The sequence below is a fragment of the Leucopleurus acutus genome (assembly GCF_964270905.1).
Source record: "Leucopleurus acutus genome assembly, chromosome: 3".
Taxonomy (NCBI): domain Eukaryota; kingdom Metazoa; phylum Chordata; class Mammalia; order Artiodactyla; family Delphinidae; genus Leucopleurus; species Leucopleurus acutus.
The window spans coordinates 149,850,798-149,870,252 of NC_139145.1; the positions used below are offsets into that span (position 1 = coordinate 149,850,798).

A 19,455-nucleotide genomic window follows, 5' to 3' on the forward strand; every position below is an offset into this window, starting at 1 on the left:
AAACCCAAACCAGAAAGAAATAAAGAAAAACAAAGAAGACAAAGGCGATCAATAAGAATGTCTTTACCTTAAAGGTATGAATGGCTTCTTGAAATGTCAAGCCCTTGATTGGTATTCCATTTACATCTAGGATTTCATCCCCTAGTGACCAAATTTGAGAATTACATTAACATCAAGTTTTTTTACTGGAATCTGCTTGGTCAGTACTAGAATAAGATACCATATGGTCCCTGATTTACAACTCTATAAGATGAATTTTATTGTTCCAATCTATTTTCATTAGCTTAGCTCCAAGGAATGTCACAAAATGGGACAATAAGTGACAATGCATATTCTTTTGCAGTAATTCTATATTACCATCTTTAACTAAAACAACTGTGGGAAGCATCAAGATCTTATTCTCTAGCCACTGCCAAGTCTGATAATAGATGTTCTACATTTCGAGATCAAACTACAAAAACTGAATTCCTAGTCTTTTCTTATAGTTTTTGTTTTACAACTTAAACCCACTGGCAGTGAAGCCCAAACACACGTAACATGTGAGAAGCCTTGCCTATATCTGCAGAAAGACATGGCGTGTGAAAAATGGTTTAAATGATAGAGACAAAAAAACTCGTGAGATATTATTTAGGAGTGGCAGCCCCCCGTCTACATCCAGCCCCATAGTCTAGATGCCTGGTCTTACTGATGGTGTTCAAGGTTCTCAGTCATTAAGCTGGCTAGTTATTATACGCTTCTAAGAGATTACTGTAGACTAATATCAAATTGCTTTCTCTCTCTCTCTCGCTCTCTTTCTCTCTTCTCCCTCAAACTATCCTGGACTCATCGTCAACTCCAAGAAGGCACAGGTCATTTTTCAAGTTGTTGATAGTGTCTGCTGGGAACATAAAAGAACTTGGACATCCTGTTGACTTAACAGAGCTAGTTTCCGGTTCTGTACTCTTGTGACATGGTCTGTTTTGGGGAATAGCAGTTCATCAAAAACACTACAAAGATGTGCAGGAGAGAAGAACAGATGAACCTTGCACAGCAGTATGGTACAGAAGAGGAACTCCCCTTTACTTACAACAAAGTACAAAGCAGCCTAAGAACACACATTTTCTCCTCTCACGAACAACCAATCCCAGGAGCACGTGGGGTATTCCATTAAAGGAATCCTGTATATGAGTTTAAAAAGGTAGCAGTACCCCACCCATTTGTTATGTGCCTTCTCTTTAATGCAATTACAGAAGTTGTAAACTAAGTGAAATAATCTGTTTAAAAATCACCTGGTATAACCGATTACTCAACTAGGCGAGGTTTTTGGTTTGTTTCCACCTGGGCAAAGGGTAGAAATATTAACATAATGGCTCATGCCCTTAAAAATCTTTGCAAGATTACTTAAAAGACAGATCATCCAACAGGTTGAAAATCCATTCTGATGACTTCTATTTATTGTAAGCGAATACATATGAAAATACAGTATTTAGGAGAAGCAAGTGCTGTTAACCTCTCCTATCGATTTTTTTTTCCCCTCCACTTTGTTCCATTCTACTGGCATTGCAGGATGAATTTCAATCAAGTGAACACATGGCACATGCATTATAAAAATGCTTGGCTAAAATTTTATATTGTTGTGAAACTAGACACAAACACCACCTGGGAGTTAACCCTTCCTCTGAGACAGAAATAAATATTCTGCCATCAAAATATTAAGCCTGGGCTTCCCTGGTGGCGCAGTGGTTAAGAATCCGCCTGCCAATGCAGGGGACACGGGTTCAAGCTTTGGTCCGGGAAGATCCCGCATGCCACGCAGCAACTAAGCCCGTGCACCACAACTACTGAGCCTGTGCTCTAGAGCCTGTGAGCCACAACTACTGAGCCCACGTGCCACAACTACTGAAGCCACATGCCTAGAGCCTGTGTTCCACAAGAGAAGCCACCACAATGAGAAGCCCACACACCCCAACAAAGAGTAGCCCCCGCTCGCTGCAACTAGAGAAAGCCCACGAGCAGCAAAAAAGACCCAATGCAGCCAAAAATAATAAATTAATTAAAAAAAATTAAGCCCGGTCACGGATTATCGTTAGCACACAGGCTTCTGGGATTGCTCTACCTACAAAAAAGGAGGCTCCGATTCACTCTTAATCAGTTTTAAGAAAATAAGCTAGTTAAACACAACATCACCTATCTTTGGACCAACTGAACTGAACAGTCACAGCATTTTTGAAGGTAACTAGAAATAGTGTGATTCAATCATTCCATGCAGGAAGTATGGAATAAGGAGGAGATAAATCAGGACTCATGAACAAGTTCTGGGGATCTAAGGTACAGCATGGGGCCCACAGTTAACAAGACTGCTATATACTTGAAAATTGCTAAGAGAGATGTTAAATGTTCTCACCACACAAGCACACAAAAGGTCATTATGTGAGGTGATGGAGGTGTTCACTAACCTTGTCTGGAAATCATTTTGCAATATATGTGTGTCAAATCATGTTGTACACCTTCAATACACGCAGTTATCAATTATATCTCAATAAAGCTGGGAGCAAAAAAGTGCTTATCTAGTATGTTTACATGTGTGCAAAATGGTAGGTGCTATGGAACGTGTAAAAGATGTTTCTGTACTCCAGTCCCGAAGCGAGAATGCACTGCAAACTCTCAGGAATTTTCAAGGCAAGGAACACAATCAAACACCCAGGGGACAAGACAGACATTTAAAGACCCAAATAAAAATATCAAGCCACTTCTCACATAATGTCTCATTTAATCCTCACAACAACTCCTCAAGGTATGTATTAATATCCCAAGTTTACAACAGAGGAAAGTGAAGCTCAGGTTCTATCAATTGTCCAAGGTCATGATGTAGTAAGTGCTGGATTCAGCCCAGGTCTACCTGACTACCAAGCCCACAGACTTAGCTGCTGTGCCATTTGCTTCACATCCTGCAAGGAGGCAGATTCTCCTGGAATCAAAGCTCACTGGCACTGAGGACCACCAAGAGGCCTTCTCCTACCTTCTTTAAGCCTTCCATCCTCTGCAGCTGATCCATTTGGGAAAATGGTCTTGACAAAAATCCCCATCTGTCCTCGAATGCAGTCTCGACCTCCAGCAATGCTAAAGCCAAGGCCCTACACGCAAAGGAGGTGGGGGTCCAGGTTGTCAGTGTGGTATTTAACTAAGGGCATCCTTTCCCATTGCAGTATTTCACTGAGGGCACCCTTCTCATTGTAGTATTTAACTGAGGTGTCCTTCCCAAACAGGCTCAGAGTTAAGCTAACTAGCTGTAAAGTCAAATCTGTGTTCCCTTCACCATTTCCCTCCTCCGATCCATTTGCATTGCGCTAGCTATGCATTACATTAAAGGGTGAAAGTTTTAGGTAAACACATGAAATTGCTAGATTTGACAATCTCTGATCTCCAAAGATGTCAATTTCACATGGATCCACTAATAGCTCACGAGAGTCATTTCACACTGTGCAGGCGCCATATTTGTTTTATTCTTTTGTTTTTGTATAATATCAAAATGGATATTTTGGTATTTTCATAATATCAAATTATTTATGTTATTCCTCTTATAATAATGGCAATGCCATGAAATTCATTCCAAAGGATAACTGGGATTATTCTCTGAAGCTGCAGGGTCTGACTTTCTTTCAATAGTGGTAAAAGTTGGGGCATTTACCCGACCCTTGATTGTGCCCTAGCTGCCGGGTGGTGACTCTGGAAATCATAAGGGCAACTATGGTATGATGTCACTTGGAGGCCCACAGGAAAGGATGCCAGGGAATCCAATCAAATCCACCCAAAGACCAATCTAGTCTTCTTTATACCTTTTACTTTTTATTTCATGTAAAAACAACACTAAAAAGTAACCATTTAAAACATATATGCTAACATTTACCTGGAGAGCAAAACAATGTACAGAAGGGAGCTCACCTTGCCTTTCTCTTTGTACAGGCCAATGATAGAGATGACCGACGGCCGAATGAGTCTCCAAGGAGATTCCACCTGAGTAGTACTTAGCGAGCGAGTAGACTTCTTCACGATGTGGTATTCCTAGAAGTCGGCACATGAGGTCAGAGGTAGTCTCACTCATCCTGCTGTGGTCTCTGGCATAAAAATATACTCAGATTTGGAAAACCTCAGTTGTCTTTTGTGTTAGACAGCCATTGCCCTCTGGTCCATATCTGGTCCAGTGGCTTAAATGAAGTTTATTATAAAGAACATTGAAGGAACAGCCCCAACTGTGTCTGGTTGTCATGCTTTCTTCCCCCCACACAAAGAACTGCTTGGCAACCACCTGGGGCTGCTCTTTCTTGACCCTACTCCACAGATCCTACTTCTCGCTTTCTGGATTAGAGATAGGAACCGGAAACCGAGAGGCCTTGGAGATACAGAATGACCATCCTCTGGTCGGGTTCTCCCTTGGAAGTCACCCTCGCCCCACCCCAAGTTCACAATCATGGTTAGAAAGTATCTCACCATTTTAAGCTTAATTCACTCACTCAAAACTCAGCAAGCCCTTGTTTCTTATAAAACCCAAACCGCAAACCCAGACAACTGTTATTTAGTATAAAAGATCCCGCTGAGAGACTGCAGCAGCTTTAGTTCTAATCCCTCACATTTGGAAAATAAAATACTTTCCCACAAGCCACACTTTCCCTTCCTGGCACACAGCAGCTCAAAATCTCGATCTCTTTTTCCTGTCCATCACCCACCACATCCACGTGTGTAAGCAGGGTGCACTATTTATAACAAGAGACTGAACGAATCTCTTGCTAAGGCATTGCGACAATCTAGCTCCTTGCTATTCTTTTTTTTTTAATTAATTAATTTATTTTTGGCTGCGTTGGGTCTTCGTTGCTGCGTGCAGGCTTTCTCTAGTTGTGGCGAGCAGGGGCTACTACTCTTCGTTGAGGTGCACAGGCTTCTCATCGCGGTGGCTTCTCTTGTTGAGGAGCACGGGCTCTAGGCACGCAGGCTTCAGTAGTTGTGGCATGTGGGTTCCGTAGTTGTGGCTCGCGGGCTCTAGAGCGCAGGCTCAGTAGTTGTGGTGTACGGGCTTAGTTGCTCTGTGGCACGTGGGATCTTCCCGGACCAGAGCTCGAACCCGTGTCCCCTGCATTGGCAGGCGGATTCTTAACCACTGCGCCACCAGGGAAGCCCCGCTATTCTTCTTAGAATAATAAATTGCTTAAATGACACAGATATTCTAGCATAAACAAAAAATGCTAAAAAATCATTTCATGTTTAATATGAGAAAAGAGACACTAGAAAATAGTTTATCCTTAATTAGCATATTCTACATTCAAAGTTAGAAATCAGATATCTGCTAATGATATTTTCGTATTCTTGGCAACTTAGAACAATTGTATTTTGCTGTTTTACAAAATTATCTGTCAGCCATGTTGGCCTCCCAGACTCTGATTCATTAAAAAAATGACATTGGCTTGGCCAGGTTACCACCCTTTTACTGAAACCGTCATGGGAATAGCCAGGCATAGCTCTCAAATACAGAGGTTCATGTGCAGACTCATAAGGGAACTCTTTCTCTGATCACCAACCTCCAGCAGCATCTCATTCCATCTCCCCTTTGGGAACCAGAGGCCAGCATGCTTCACTCTTCTCTTGAAGAGTTTCAGGGGTCCCACTACATTTTTAGACCTCTGTTGTCCAATATGGCAGCCACTAGCCACCCGTGGCTCTCTATATTTAAATTAAGATGAATTAAAATTAAAAATGCACTCCTCAGTCTCACTAGCCACTTTTCATGTGCTTAAAAGACACACATGGCTACCATATTGGGCAGTACAGACATAAAACATTTCCATCACTGCAGAAAGTTTTACTGGATAGCTCTATTCTAGACAATACTTTTTAGTAGAGGGAGAGGAGAAAGAAAGAAAGAAAGAGAGAAAGAGAGAGAGAAAGAAAGAAAGAAAGAAAAGAAAGGAGGGAGGGAGGGAGGAAGAGGAAGAAAGAAAAAAAAGAAAGAAAAGAAAAGAAATGAAAGGAAGGAGGGAGGGAGGGAGGGAGGGAGGGAGGTTGGGAGGGAGGAAGGGAGGAAGGAAGGAAGGAAGGAAAGAAGGAAAGAAGGAAGGAAGGTGAATCCTGGGAGAAAAAAAAAGGCAGAAAATAAGAAGAGAAGACAAGGGAAAGAACAACTTGAAGAAAAAAAAAGTTTCTTCTTTAAAATCTTCACTAGCCTGTGCTTCCTGGTTCTTAGAAGCCTGGTTAGAAGAAATAGGTATTCCCGGGCTATAAATACGGTCCGGTTTCCTCCGCGGGTCAGTTAGGAAATCAGCACCTCAGCGCTGGACATCCTTGGCCATGATGGCAGCAGATCTGCTCTCACCTTCCTCACTAACTAAAATCGTCTGAAACGCGGCTCTCCTATGACTTCTTGATCTCCCCCCGCCTCTGTTGATCCAATTGGATCATTCTGCACAGGCCACAGACTTGTCTCCAGACACGGGTCTGGAGGAGCTCTAACCAGGCCCTATGCAAGTTTTTTGCTCTGCTTTTGCTCGGTGCCCCAATTCAAGTTGCCACTGGGGGGATTCAACACAAGGCAGCCTAATCCGCAGCTGCCTCGGAAACACGGGCACTTTTTAATTTTATTGGTCAGGCAAAACTCCCTGCACAGGGATTCTGGTGCATCGCCTGGAGCCAAATACTCAACCTCTTTGGGATTCAGCTGCTCTACCTATAAAAAGGTGAAACACGAAAAGCAAGGGCCCAACCCAGATGCCCTGAGACAGGTCTTTTAGAACTCAACACCCTTACAGGTGACACTACTGCCACACCCTCCTCCCTCCATCTCTACTTCATTGCAGGCCTGGGGACAAGATGCCAATGACTCCTCTTGAGTGCTCTGGCTGATGGCGCCAGGGCTCAAAGACACTCCACAAGTTCCCCAGAGACTGAGCCTGCCTCCAACTTGGTTATGAGACATCTACCCAGTTTCTACTGGGTTGAGGATGATGGAATTGAGGACGAGCCCCTGAGCAGGGTTGTGGAGCCCCAAGCTCTGGCGGGGATGGGCCCTGGAATGTCAACATCCCCACCTTCCTCACCCCTCTTGGCAGCCTATTCTGACCTTGGCTGTTTGAGCCATGACTCTATAACAGGTAGCATCCCAGGCACAGCACAGGCACACCCAACCGCCTCCGTCCCTCACACGTCCCCACACCCACCCACCCACCAGGCTATGCTGACACATGACACACCCACTAAACAAGAGATGGTGGTTCTTACCACAGACCATGACGCGCCATTGTCTCCTGGCAGTTGAAAGCAGCTCTCGTTTCCAAAACACACAGTAGAAAGAGGATCAAGGTTTTTTTCCTTCTCTTTTATTTTCAAATATTAGGCTGACTACTTCCTTCTAGCCTCCCTGGATAGATCTCACTGACTACGCTATATTTCTAGTCCTGAATACCCCTGGGCCTCATAGACGGACAGGTCTTCAGGGCACGGAAGCTCCTGCTGGTCTCGGAGAGAATAAAAGAAAACCTGGAGACCCAGGGCTGGAAACATGCTCTTCCATCCCTAACCAAGTAACTGTGACTGGATAAGAAAGCCAGGGGCTCCACGGTGCTGCACTACCTGTGCTGTGCCCGTCGAGTCCAGGAGCTGGGGGAGAGAGTGCTTCCGGCCATCTCGGGAGACCTCCAACATCCTGGCCCGGGGGTCCCCATTTCTCAGCATCAGCTCATTATATTCTTCAACAGACTCTAGACGGTGCACACCCCCTTGAAAAAACAGAGGGGAAACATGACTCGATACAGAATGAAGAGAACCTTAAGAGCATGCATAGGTATCAACTTGTCGATTTCCACCCACATTCATGGTGGCTCAGACGGCCTGGTGTCGAATACTTCAGTACTTTCAAAGCACCCAGCTCACTGCACTCAACCATCAAGCCCTGCATAAGCTTGGTGTGTGCTGAGGCCGTAATGCCAGGCTTTGAAGAAAGTGCTCGTTTTGGAAGTGAACAGCTTCAAAAAGGGCAATGTGTATGTTTCATCCAAGTAAGATGTAGCTGTGGTTGATAAGGCAATAAGCAATAGTGAGAATGCTATCAGTATACGACTTCTTAGTGCTGGAGGCATATCACTTTGTGGTTGGTATAGTTCCATGATTGGGGGATGCCTTTTTCCATGTATAGCAATGACTATTGAAACTAATGTTTAGTTAAAGTGTAACAACTTACAGAAACGGGCAGAAATCATTAAGTGTATGTACAGTTCCATGAAATTTCACAAAATGAATACGCCAATAACCAACATCCAGACTAAGACATAGAATATTACCAGATCCCCAAATCCCCTTTTGTGCCACTAACCCCCTCACCCAAGCGTAACCATCATCCCAGCTTCTAACACCACAGATCACTTTTGCCTATTTTCAAACTTGATATAAATGAACACATACAATATGTGTGTTTTGGTATCGGGCTCCTCGTTCATGTTGCTACATTCCAATGGTTTGTTCATCTCCTTTCTGCATACTATTTCATCGAATAAACACAGCACAATTTATCTATCCATTCTATTGCTGATGGACATTTGATTTGTTTCCAGTTTCAGATTCCAAATAAGGGTCAGCAAACTTTTTCCGTAAAGGCCAGATAGTAAATGTTTTAGGCCTTACAAGTCACAAATGGTCTCAGTCACACATTCTTTAAAATTTTTTTTACAATGCATTAAAAACGTAGAAAGCGTTTCTATCTGTGGGCCATACAAATACAGCCGTGGGCAGAAGCTTGCTGACCCCGATCTAGAATATACCGTTACTGGACATTCTGTGACGTTTCTGTTGGATGTACCTAGGAGAGGCGTGGCTGGGTTACAGGTACATGTTCCCCTTCACCACGCAGGATCACCAGGGTGTGTGAGTGCTTGCTATTCCACTTCCCTGTCACACTTAGCAGTGTCAGTCTTTCTAATTTTAGCCACTCTGCTGGATATATAATGGTATTTCCCTGTGGTTCATAATTTACATTTCACTGAGGACTAGTGAGATTGAGCTTCTTTTCAAGTATTCATTGGCTGTTTTTCTTTTTTAAGGTTGTAAAGAGGCTGTTCAAGTCTTTTGCTCATTCCTTTCTTCTTCTTTTTACTTTTTTAATTGGACTACTAGAAAATTTTATTATTTTTTTCTTTGCTCATTCTTTTATTGGATTTTTCTCTGTTGGTTTATAAGAGTTTTATTTTCTTTATTGTTAATATATTTTAGATATGAGTCCTTTGTGGAATCTACGTATTGCAAATATCTTCTCCATGTCTGTGACTTGACTTTTCACTCTCTCAGTGGTATTTTTTATTTTTAGATGTTGGGGGTAGGAGTTTATTAATTAATTAATTTATTGTTTTTGCTGTGCTGGGTCTTCGTTTCTGTGCGAGGGCTTTCTCTAGCTGTGGCAAGTGGGGGCTACTCTTCATCGTGGTGCGCGGGCCTCTCACTATCGCGACCTCTCTTGTTGCGGAGCACAAGCTCCAGACGCACAGGCTCAGCAGTTGTGGCTCACGGGCCTAGTTGCTCCGTGGCATGTGGGATACTCCCAGACTGGGGCACGAACCCGTGTCCCCTGCATCGGCAGGCAGACTCTCAACCACTGCGCCACCAGGGAAGCCCCTATAGTAATGATTTTTAAAGACATCTTTATCATACTTAGTTTATATGATACACTATTTTAAAATAAGATAGTTTAAGGGACTTTAATCATTTAAAAATTTTTTATTTTATTTTTTATTGAAGTATAGTTGATGTATAATATAAATTACACATGTACAATATAGTGAATCAGTTTTTAAAGGTTATATTCCATTCATAGTTATTATAAAATATTGGCTATATTCCCTGTGTTGTACAATATATCCTTGTAGCTTATTTTATACCTAATAGTTTGTACCTCTTAATCCCCTACCCCTATGGCCCCTCCCCCGCTTCCCTCTCCCCAGTGGTAACCACTAGTTTGTTCTCTGTATCTGTGAGTCTGCTTCTTTTTTTGTTATATGCACTAGTTGGTCGTATTTTTTAGCTTCTACATATAAGTGGTATCATACAGTATTTCTCTTTCTCTGTCTGATTTCTTTCAGTTAGCATAATACCCTCCAAGTTCATCCATGTTGCTGCAAATGCCATTATTTAGTTCTTTTTTATGGCTGAGTAATATTCCATTGTATATATACACACATCTTCCTTATCCATTCATCTGCTGATGAACATTCAAGTTGCTTCCATATCTTGCAATTGTAAATAATGCTGTTGTGAACACGGGTGCATGTATCTTTTTGGATTAGTGTATTAGTTTTTTTTTAATATATATACCCAGGAGTGGAATTAATTGGTCATATGGTAGTTCTATTTTTAGTTTTTTGAGAAACGGCCATACTGTTTTCCATTGTGGCTACACCAGTTTACATTCCCACCAACAGTGTATGAGGGTTTAAGGAACTTTAATTTAATTAATTTATTTTTTTGTGGTACGCGGGCCTCTCACTGTTGTGGCCTCTCCCATTGCGGAGCACAGGCTCCGGACGCGTGGGCTTAGCGGCCGTGGCTCACGGGCCTAGCCGCTCCGCAGCATGTGGGATCTTCCCGGACCGGGGCACGAACCCGTGGTCCCAGGCATCGGCCCGCGGAATCTCAACCACTGCGCCACCAGGGAAGCCCGGGACTTTAATTTTAAATGATGGCTCAATTACACTGAACGTAGCTATAATCATATTATGATGTTTATTATATACTATATATATGTGGAGAGCCATGTGTATATATGTGTTTGTGTATATAACTATATATACATATAGATTCTTTGAAATATCAAATTCTCCTAGACTATGTAATATTTTCATTTGATGACGTAAAATTTCAATTTATCTAAAAATTTCTCAGGAAGTTTTTCATGGAATAAAACAACATGATTCTGTACTCTTTTAAAAATATATACTATATTGATGTGTTTTCAATAGTGATGAAAAGTTAGAACAGGGCTGATACAGTTATATTATAATGGACATTTCTAAAAGCCTGGTTTTTCAAAAGCTACATATTAACTTTGTGATTCAAATTTCAGGTTTTCAAACACCTGAAATTCCTTTGCAATCAAAAGAAAAATTTTCATTTTCACAAACCTAAGGCATTAACATGGATAAATCAAAAATACCAAAGTTAAAAGGGACCCTGCTGGCAAAAAAAGGAGGTATGAAGTAAAGAAAACTCTGGTTAGAATATCAGGAAAAATGTTCCATAAAATCGCTTTAGTCATTTTGGAGCCAGACTGGCCCAAATCTTAGTGGAAATGGCTGGAAACTCTTTACAGAACCTCCTTAATAATTCATGACCAGGTTAATCTATCTTGGCATGCTTACTCATCTGAAGAAGATTTATTAGAAGAAAATTCCTTTTGAGCTGACAGGGAAGCACTTGCCATTGATAGAAGAGAAACCACATACGGTAGTGTCTGTAGATAATATACTGATATGTGAATACCAGAGTGACTCGCTTAAGAAAATATGAAATAAATATCCAGGTTTACAGGACACAGAAATTAGGAGGTGATCACATTAAAATCTCCTGCATTCAAATGTCTTTAGACTGAACATATTTCAAAGCACTGAATGGAGAACCAATTCCTTAAGCCTCTTTAAGGTGCCTCCAAACTACTTTTCCAGTCTTAGCTCCCACTATCCTGCTACATGAATTCATTGCTCTAGCCTGATGATCCTCAAAGGAGAGGATTTGTCCTCTACCCACATCCTTACCCAAACTGGGAAGCATATAACTATCACTTGAAGTTTTACCCAATTTTGCCCACACCATCACTTCCCATGCCAAGAATCTCCTTCCCCCAAATCTCTCTGCTGGACTGAATCGTTGTTACTGTTGGATTATTGGATCTTTCAGATAGCTGAGGCAGAAAAACAGTTCCCCAAAACTTCTCTAACCAATTCTTTTCCCCATCGTCCCTAAGTATTTCTCACGCATTCTGCTCCAAGTCTAGACCCCGGGTTTCCTCCTCCTGTGTTCTACCAAGCCCCGCCCATGTACTGGCCATCCTTTATCTTGCTTCCTCTGGATGCCTCCCCCAGTATCACAACTCAGAGACATTTCAGTCTTCATACCTCTTGTTCGTGCCTTATCATGACCTGCAAGTTCTTGAGAATCTTCCTATCTGAACCCATTCAAGCATCTTCCCCTCTTGAGAGGGAGCGAGAACGATGAATAATGATAATGAAAATGACAATGATGAACGTGATATTGACGACGACGGTCATAACAATGGCAGCTACCATGTGGTGAGGGCCTACTGCTGCCACAGTTGGGAGTTGCGGTAACATATACATTCGCTCAACTGGATCTCTCAACAAGGCCCAGCACTTAGAAGGCATTCACATTGATTTGCAATTATAACTCTCATCTTACAGGTGAAAAATTTGAGACCCAAAGAAGTTAAGTCACCTGTCCCAGGTCACACAGCCAGTTATGGCAGAGCTGGGAATTGCACACAGTTCTTCCTGACTTTGCGCATGTGCTTCTTCTACTATATTTCCTTGTTATGGCCTTGGATGTCTAGGAAAAACACAGGAAGAGAGGGAGGCATCCATTTGTGGCAGACAGTAGCCAGTTCTGGATTTACTACTCAGCCGAATGTCCTGCACATTCTAAATTAATAGTACGAACATGGAGAATCATAGATCTGGAAGGTCGTCAGCTAGGATCCCCTCCCCACATCTGTATCCGTAAAGCCCCAGACTGGGGAATGGGATTCTCTCCAAGTTCCTCAGGAAGCCAAGGGGTGGGTAGGAAGAACTCTGTCTGGAAGACAGACTGAATGAGTGACCTTTGGGATCCCCTTACCTTCTCTGGACACATCCATAAAATGAGGAATGTGACTGCACTGGTTTCAAAGGTCCCTGTACTTCCCCAGAGCTCTGTGACCCTCCCCTGGGAACTGTTTATAAGGTGCTGATCAGACAGCTGACCTAAAGACCTCCTTCCCCACTGCAAACACACATAGGGTTTAGATGTATTTCTCTCAGTTGTTCCTCGGAGCTGAAGGGGAGCTGGTCGTTCTCCGCATGTGAGGACCATCTTTCCCTCTAGTCTTATCAGCCTCTGGCCATCACATTGCTTTTTGTCGCAAACCCATATCCTAACACTCAGTCAGATAGACACTACCTAATTATTCTGAGTTACAAATACAAAGCAATTCATTTTGCCAGAGTTTTTTTTTTTTTTTTAATGGATGTATTTTATGGTCCTAAACCTGCCACCTTACCTGAGAATAGTAGGGGGCAGGCAATGTGGGTTGGAGATGCTCTTGTTGGGCAGCCAGAGACGGCAGGAAGATGAAACTGACATACTGGGGGATGGCGATACACCATGCTTTGTACTAGGTGCTTTTATGCGTGTTTTTTGTTTGTTTCAACCTTTAGGCGAGGGAGTGGAGGTTCAGGGAGGTTAAATAACCAGGCCGAGGTCGTAAGGTAACTCAAGAGCTGAGGGGTAAACTTGATCGCACCAAGCTTCCAAATGCCTGCTTTTCCTGCTAGACCAGATGTCTTTCACAGCTGGGTAGCCAGGGGTGATTTCTCCGTGAGACCAGCAGACACATTGCTGAGGGCCCATGCCACTTCTAGGGGCCCGCAAAAAATGTTTTGATTTCTTTTAAATTCAGGAGAAAAAAAATGAACATAATAGTAATTAATAGATGATAATGAATCCAGCTTGTATCTTTATACCAGCGCAGCCATGAAATATAATTTGCGGGTTTTTTCCCTCTTTTTTCTATAGAAAGAACCTGTAAAGGCTAAAGTGCCTCAGACCCACAGAAGTCCCCACACACAGCCTCTGACTTTCTCTCTCAGGGCCTAGGCCAGCTGCTATGATGTGCCCAGGAAATGGCAAATCTATTTGTTACAAAAACTACACCTCCATCCCATTTCCCCCCTCCCCTACCCCATTTAGTTGAGATGCAGATTTGTTACTAAATAAATAGCTCTTTGCCCCAGGTTCCCATGGACCATGGGTTTGAGGAAGAGGTATGTTCGCTGGAAAGATAGGCCATCAGGAGTATTCCACAGTGAAAGGGTCACCTTAAGTCCTGTTGAAGTAAGTGAACCAAACACTACAGGAAATTGATGTTTAAGCATAGGCAAACAGAGATGTTGACATTCATTTCATTATGACTCAAATAAAAATACTGACGTGGGCAGCCAGGCTGAAGGTGGCTGTTATGCCCGGGGCATGCACCATCAAAAGGAAAAAGAATTTGGAGGTTTTAAGGAAAAAAAGAGCTCATCCTGCAAATGACTTTATCTTCCCGAGCTCCTGAGGCTGGAAGCTCCATTTCAGGCGGGTGTATCAGGCAAAGAGTCCACATACCTGAAAGACGACTCTTGAGTTTCATTTTACTGCTTCCTTGTTTCGGACTTTCCAAGGACCCCTTGGATTCCTCGGGGCCGCATGCATCTTGGGAGTCCTCTGTCCCAGGCATCTGAAATGCAGAAAGCACAGAGCTGATGGGAGAGGCTAGTCTGCGGCCACTTCTGCCATCTCCTCTGAGACATTGTCTCAGGCTCAAGCAGCAGCAATACAGGCGTCACATGAGAAAAAAGGTTCACGGGATCAAAGCACAGCCCTTCAGATAACCTGGAACCACACAGCCTCACACTGACAAGTTCCTCCTCGGCACGCATCTCAACGCACAGCATAGAATCAGGGAGGGTTCAAACTGGAAAGGGCCCATGGGGCCATTTTGTTTCTTGAGAAAGCGTGTTGATCAAGGTCACCCAGGTGGTCACAAAGCCACAAGTAGACTGCAGGTCCCCTGACTGGTGGGCCAAGTGCTTTTCCCTACAGTACAAACTACAACAATGATTAAACAAGAAATTTTAAATTCAATTCTAAAATTCTTAAAATACAGTAAAGCCTTGATTTTGTGGCAGCCAAATAACTACACCCTGGGTCAACCAGATATTCCATGTGTTACACTCCCATTAAAAGGAAACAACAGGGCTTGCCTGGTGGCGCAGTGGTTGAGAGTCTGCCTGCCGATGCAGGGGACACGGGTTCATGCCCCGGTCCGGGAAGATCCCACATGCCGCGGAGCGGCTGGGCCCGTGAGCCATGGCCGCTGAGCCTGCGCGTCCGGAGCCTGTGCTCCGCAACGGGAGAGGCCACAACAGTGAGAGGCCCGCGTACCGCAAAGAAAAAAAAAAAAAAAAAAAAAGAAACAACAACTCCAAAATGGAGTTGCTTCTGCTAAGCCCCACCAAGACTTCATACCTAAAGGAACTGCAGTTCCAGCCTCTCCCAGGAGTAGAATTTAAACCAGTCAGCCAGTAATCTCCTGGTTAGTGAGGTAATCTGCCTGAAACCCCGTTTTTCTTTGAGGGACGGTAACCTTGCCTGAAAGAATCCAGCCTTGTAACTTCCTCCCCACCCTCTGTCCGCCTATAAAACCTTCCATTTTGTACAGCTCTTCAGAGTGCCTTTCTCTTTTCTAGATGGGATGCTGCCCGAGACATGAATTGCTGAATAAAGCCAATTAGATCTTCAAATTTACTCGGTTGAATTTTGTTTTTTAACACTCCTGAGTACTGATTAAATACCTTCCAGAATCAAGCACCACCCAGGACACACAGAGACATCTATGAAGTCAGCCCACACGTCTGTAAGTTGTATGTCTATATTATCAGACACCAAGAGGTTATGCAGAAAGGATGACCCGAAGGCCCCTTGGTCCTCCATCTGAGAAAAGCCCAACATGCTAAGAGCTATGCTTATTAGAGAGAAGAAGGAGACTCATGTGCTTGAGAGTGGTTATAAAAATATCTGGAGGGGGGGGCTTCCCTGGTGGCGCAGTGGTTGAGAGTCGGCCTGCCGATGCAGGGGACACGGGTTCGTGTCCCGGTCTGGGAAGATCCCACATGCCGTGGAGCGGCTAGGCCCCTGAGCCATGGCCGCTGAGCCTGCACGTCCGGAGCCTGTGCTCTGCAACGGGAGAGGCCACAACAGTGAGAGGCCCGCGTATCGGGGAAAAAAAAAAAAAAGAAAATCTGGGGGGTAAATTTACATGTAGAAAACTTAGGAGATACATCGAACAAATGAGCCTTCTCATTTGAAATTTTATTTTCCTTTGAGGTTCTGGAGAAAAAAAGTCATATTAATTAAAATAGGTAAGATTCACACTAAGGAACATACATGTCCTTTAAAAAGACATAGATGATATCCTTTACCACTTAGCAGTCATTGGAAAGTCTTGTAATTATAATGTAAAGAAAAAAGAAACGCTGAATTTTAATAGATAATAAAAATTATACATTGTATATCAAATTCAGTTTATGAAAACGGATAAAGTAAGCAGTAAGAGTAATCTCCCAGGTAAGCCCCCTTTTTAAGAGGTAATTGTTTATAGCTAACTCTTATATGTAATATAAAAGATCTGGAAGCTTCCCCCATCCCCCTCAAGTTCAAGTATCTTTTGGGATGAGAAAGAAGAAAAGAAAAATTCTGAGAAATGAGGAGATGTAGGCAAATTGAGGAAGAGGCATTGGGAAAACAAATTAATCTTGATATATAAAACAAAGAGAAATTTGGTGAATTCCTATTACAACGTCCGGGATTGGCAGGTCTCCAGGTTTAAATTATGAAGTAAAGGCAAGAATGGAATCCTGAGGGTGATTTTAGAGATTCTCTAGAGGGACATCTTTCCCAACACCAAATTGGGGCATTAATTCATACACAGTACAAAAGAAGCCTCTTGGAGACATGCCAGGGATGTGGGGGGGGGCACAGAAGGAGACATGCAAATAGGAATAATCCAGAGAGAAGCCTCAGGGCCTCTCCTTTGCTTGGCTTAAAAACTTTATGGAAAGAATCTGTCTCCAGACTGTAAACAGCAATTGCTGGAGACGGAGTAAAATTCCTGGTTCTTCCCGGTTACACCGCCTGACCCAGGCTCCCAGAGAAAGGTATTCCTCAGTTTGCTAGTCATTACCTCCTCTGATGCCCATTACATGCGTGGCTTACTACACAGTGGTCAAGTCTCAGACAATCAGAAAGGCTGACTGAGAAGCTCAGGTGCCAAGGGAGGAAAGCAACCCCAGCCCACCGTTCCTGGACCTGTGAGGTTTCCTCCTTCCACTCTGCGTTCCAGTTTTCCAGCACAGCCCCAGGTTTGCACACAGTCGGAGACATTCTGGAGATGACAGAAGCGCTCACAGAAGGAAAGTGGCCTGTCCGAGGCTTCCCAACTCCTACAGGCGAGGCTGCAACTCCACATTCAGTCTCTGGATCTCCACCTTCAGGTATTACCAGTCCATTTCCCACCTCCAACCTGAGATGCTTTTCAATTAACACTTTGGATGATCAATACTGTACTGTACAGTTCGTTCACCTCGATTATTTTTCATTTAATTTGCACAGCAAATATGTCTCAAGGTAAATAATATCATCTCCACTTGACAGATGAGGAAATAAACTGAGACCCTAAAGTAACACCATTTTGTTTACAACACATACCCGGGATCTAGGATAGATTATATGTGAAGAGCGTACAAAATGAGTGGTGTAGAGTTTTACAAGAGCTTTACATGCTCTATGTCGAATCTGAAATCTTTATGACGCACACACGAATGCTGTAAGCTCTTTGATTTTTTGAATCTGGGGAGGTGGTTTAGAAGAAAGAACCACAGCCTTAAGAAACAATATTTTCTTTCTTTAAATCCTGAAATGCACCAAAGAATGACATGATTTGGTTTCTATGATCTATAAAATACCAAAAGATTATACCAAAGAAATCTTACGCTCAAGATGGTGTATGTTACATAACTACCGAAAGCCTGTAGCTAAAAACTAAAATCAATCAGAATGAACCCAGAGATATCTCAAAGCGTGGCAAAGGGCACACTGGTGAGCTTGAGGCAGAAGTGAAATCTTATTTCAGAATCTCCTGGCCACGTTAGCAAAAGGTTCTGAATTTAAATGGAACCATTTCCTCTTGTAACAAAAAACCAGTCTGTCATGGTTTTAGGTGGCTTATAACTCAATGAACAGGAAGTAGGTTGCTTAGATACATTAGTTCCAGATTATTTCAGGAAGTAGCAACATATGAAGTGCAGTTTGATTACAGTGAACCTCTCTTCAGTTTTATGACTATTGTCTGAAAATGTCCACACTGTAAGAAAGACCCTTTGCTGTACTTTTTTTTTTTTTTTTCAGACATGCAGAACAAATCAAACTGCTCTGGAAATGATGTCACTTTAGTTGTTCTAAAATGAAATGTGCAGAAAGTTCTCCTGGAAGGCCTTTGGTTCAGAGAAACAGTTGATATAATCTATTATTCATCAGCAATTTCCAATTCACGTGTCATATAACAATGCCATTATATTAATGGAATCTAATATAATTTGCCAATTTCCAGGTTTAGAGCCTCTCTATTCGTACAGTTTCCCACACCTATAACCTATGAGATTCTCAGTGAAGAAGAATCTCTAGCTTCTGGTTTTATAGCAAGGTGGTAGGGGAGTGTGGTTGAGAATCCTGGGCATAAATCCTGGTTGCACCATTTAGTAGCAATTTAGGCACGTTTGTCAACCTCTTGGAGCTCTAATGTTGTCGTCTGAAAAATAGGGCTTGAATTAAGAGTTAAATGATATAGTCTTCTGATTAAAGATGGCAGATTTCCCTCTTGAAACCGCCCTAAAATGATGGGGAAGAGATTTCTTTTTTAAACGAAAGGCATAATCCCACAAAGAGAATAGAAGACAAGAGCAACAGAATTCTGGAAACCAGTAAGCAAATGTGAGGTCATAGATCTCACTTGGGAAAGCTGAATCCTAAACTGGAGTTGGAGAAAGACCCAAAGCGACTCAATTTGCACACAGACCTCCCACAAAGGCCCAGGAGACAGGGGAGCTCTGCAAGTGGGAATGAAGGTAAGGCTGAAGCAGTGGTGTAAGAAATGGCCCAAAGAGTTGGAAGTGACGACGCAGGTTAAGAGTGGATCTGATTTTGAGGGAGATTCCAAGGAGTCAGGAGTGACCTAGACAAACTTTAGAGGATTCATAAAAGCCCAGGCTATGCACGTGGAATAGAGTATGGGCCTCTGTAATTCACCACTGCCTTGCTCCAAACAGAACCAGCCTCCAAAGGAGCCGCAGGACTGAGCTGGAATATCCGCACTCCTCCCTGTTCTCCCAGCCTTACTCCAGAGATGGACAATGGAGGCTCCCAGCTACACCAAAGGAGCCCATCAGCCAAAGAATCTGGGAGAGTTGTTATCATCAGGCTGCCCTCAATTCAGAATAAAGGTATTTTAATTAGCAATTGTAGAAACCTCTGTCCCACGCTCCGTATGAACTACAAGCGCAGGAAGTGTATAAAAAGTATAATGGCACAGAAACAGAAATATAGATCAATGGAACAGGATGGAAAGCCCAGAGATAAACCCACGCA

At 43.0% G+C, this 19,455-nt stretch overlaps 1 protein-coding gene across 1 annotated transcript in view; it reads right to left on the minus strand.

The window, feature by feature from the left end:
• The window catches only part of PDZD2 (PDZ domain containing 2), a gene marked incomplete at its 5' end in the record, with an annotated part of 238,404 nt that overhangs the window by 37,837 nt on the left and 181,112 nt on the right, over positions 1-19,455 (minus strand). The window contains 5 exons of the mRNA XM_082836165.1: positions 68-141; positions 2,999-3,113; positions 3,922-4,041; positions 7,594-7,739; positions 14,380-14,491. Of these exons, the coding sequence (XP_082692291.1) occupies positions 68-141; positions 2,999-3,113; positions 3,922-4,041; positions 7,594-7,739; positions 14,380-14,491 (567 nt within the window). The remainder of the gene's footprint in view (positions 1-67; positions 142-2,998; positions 3,114-3,921; positions 4,042-7,593; positions 7,740-14,379; positions 14,492-19,455) is intronic.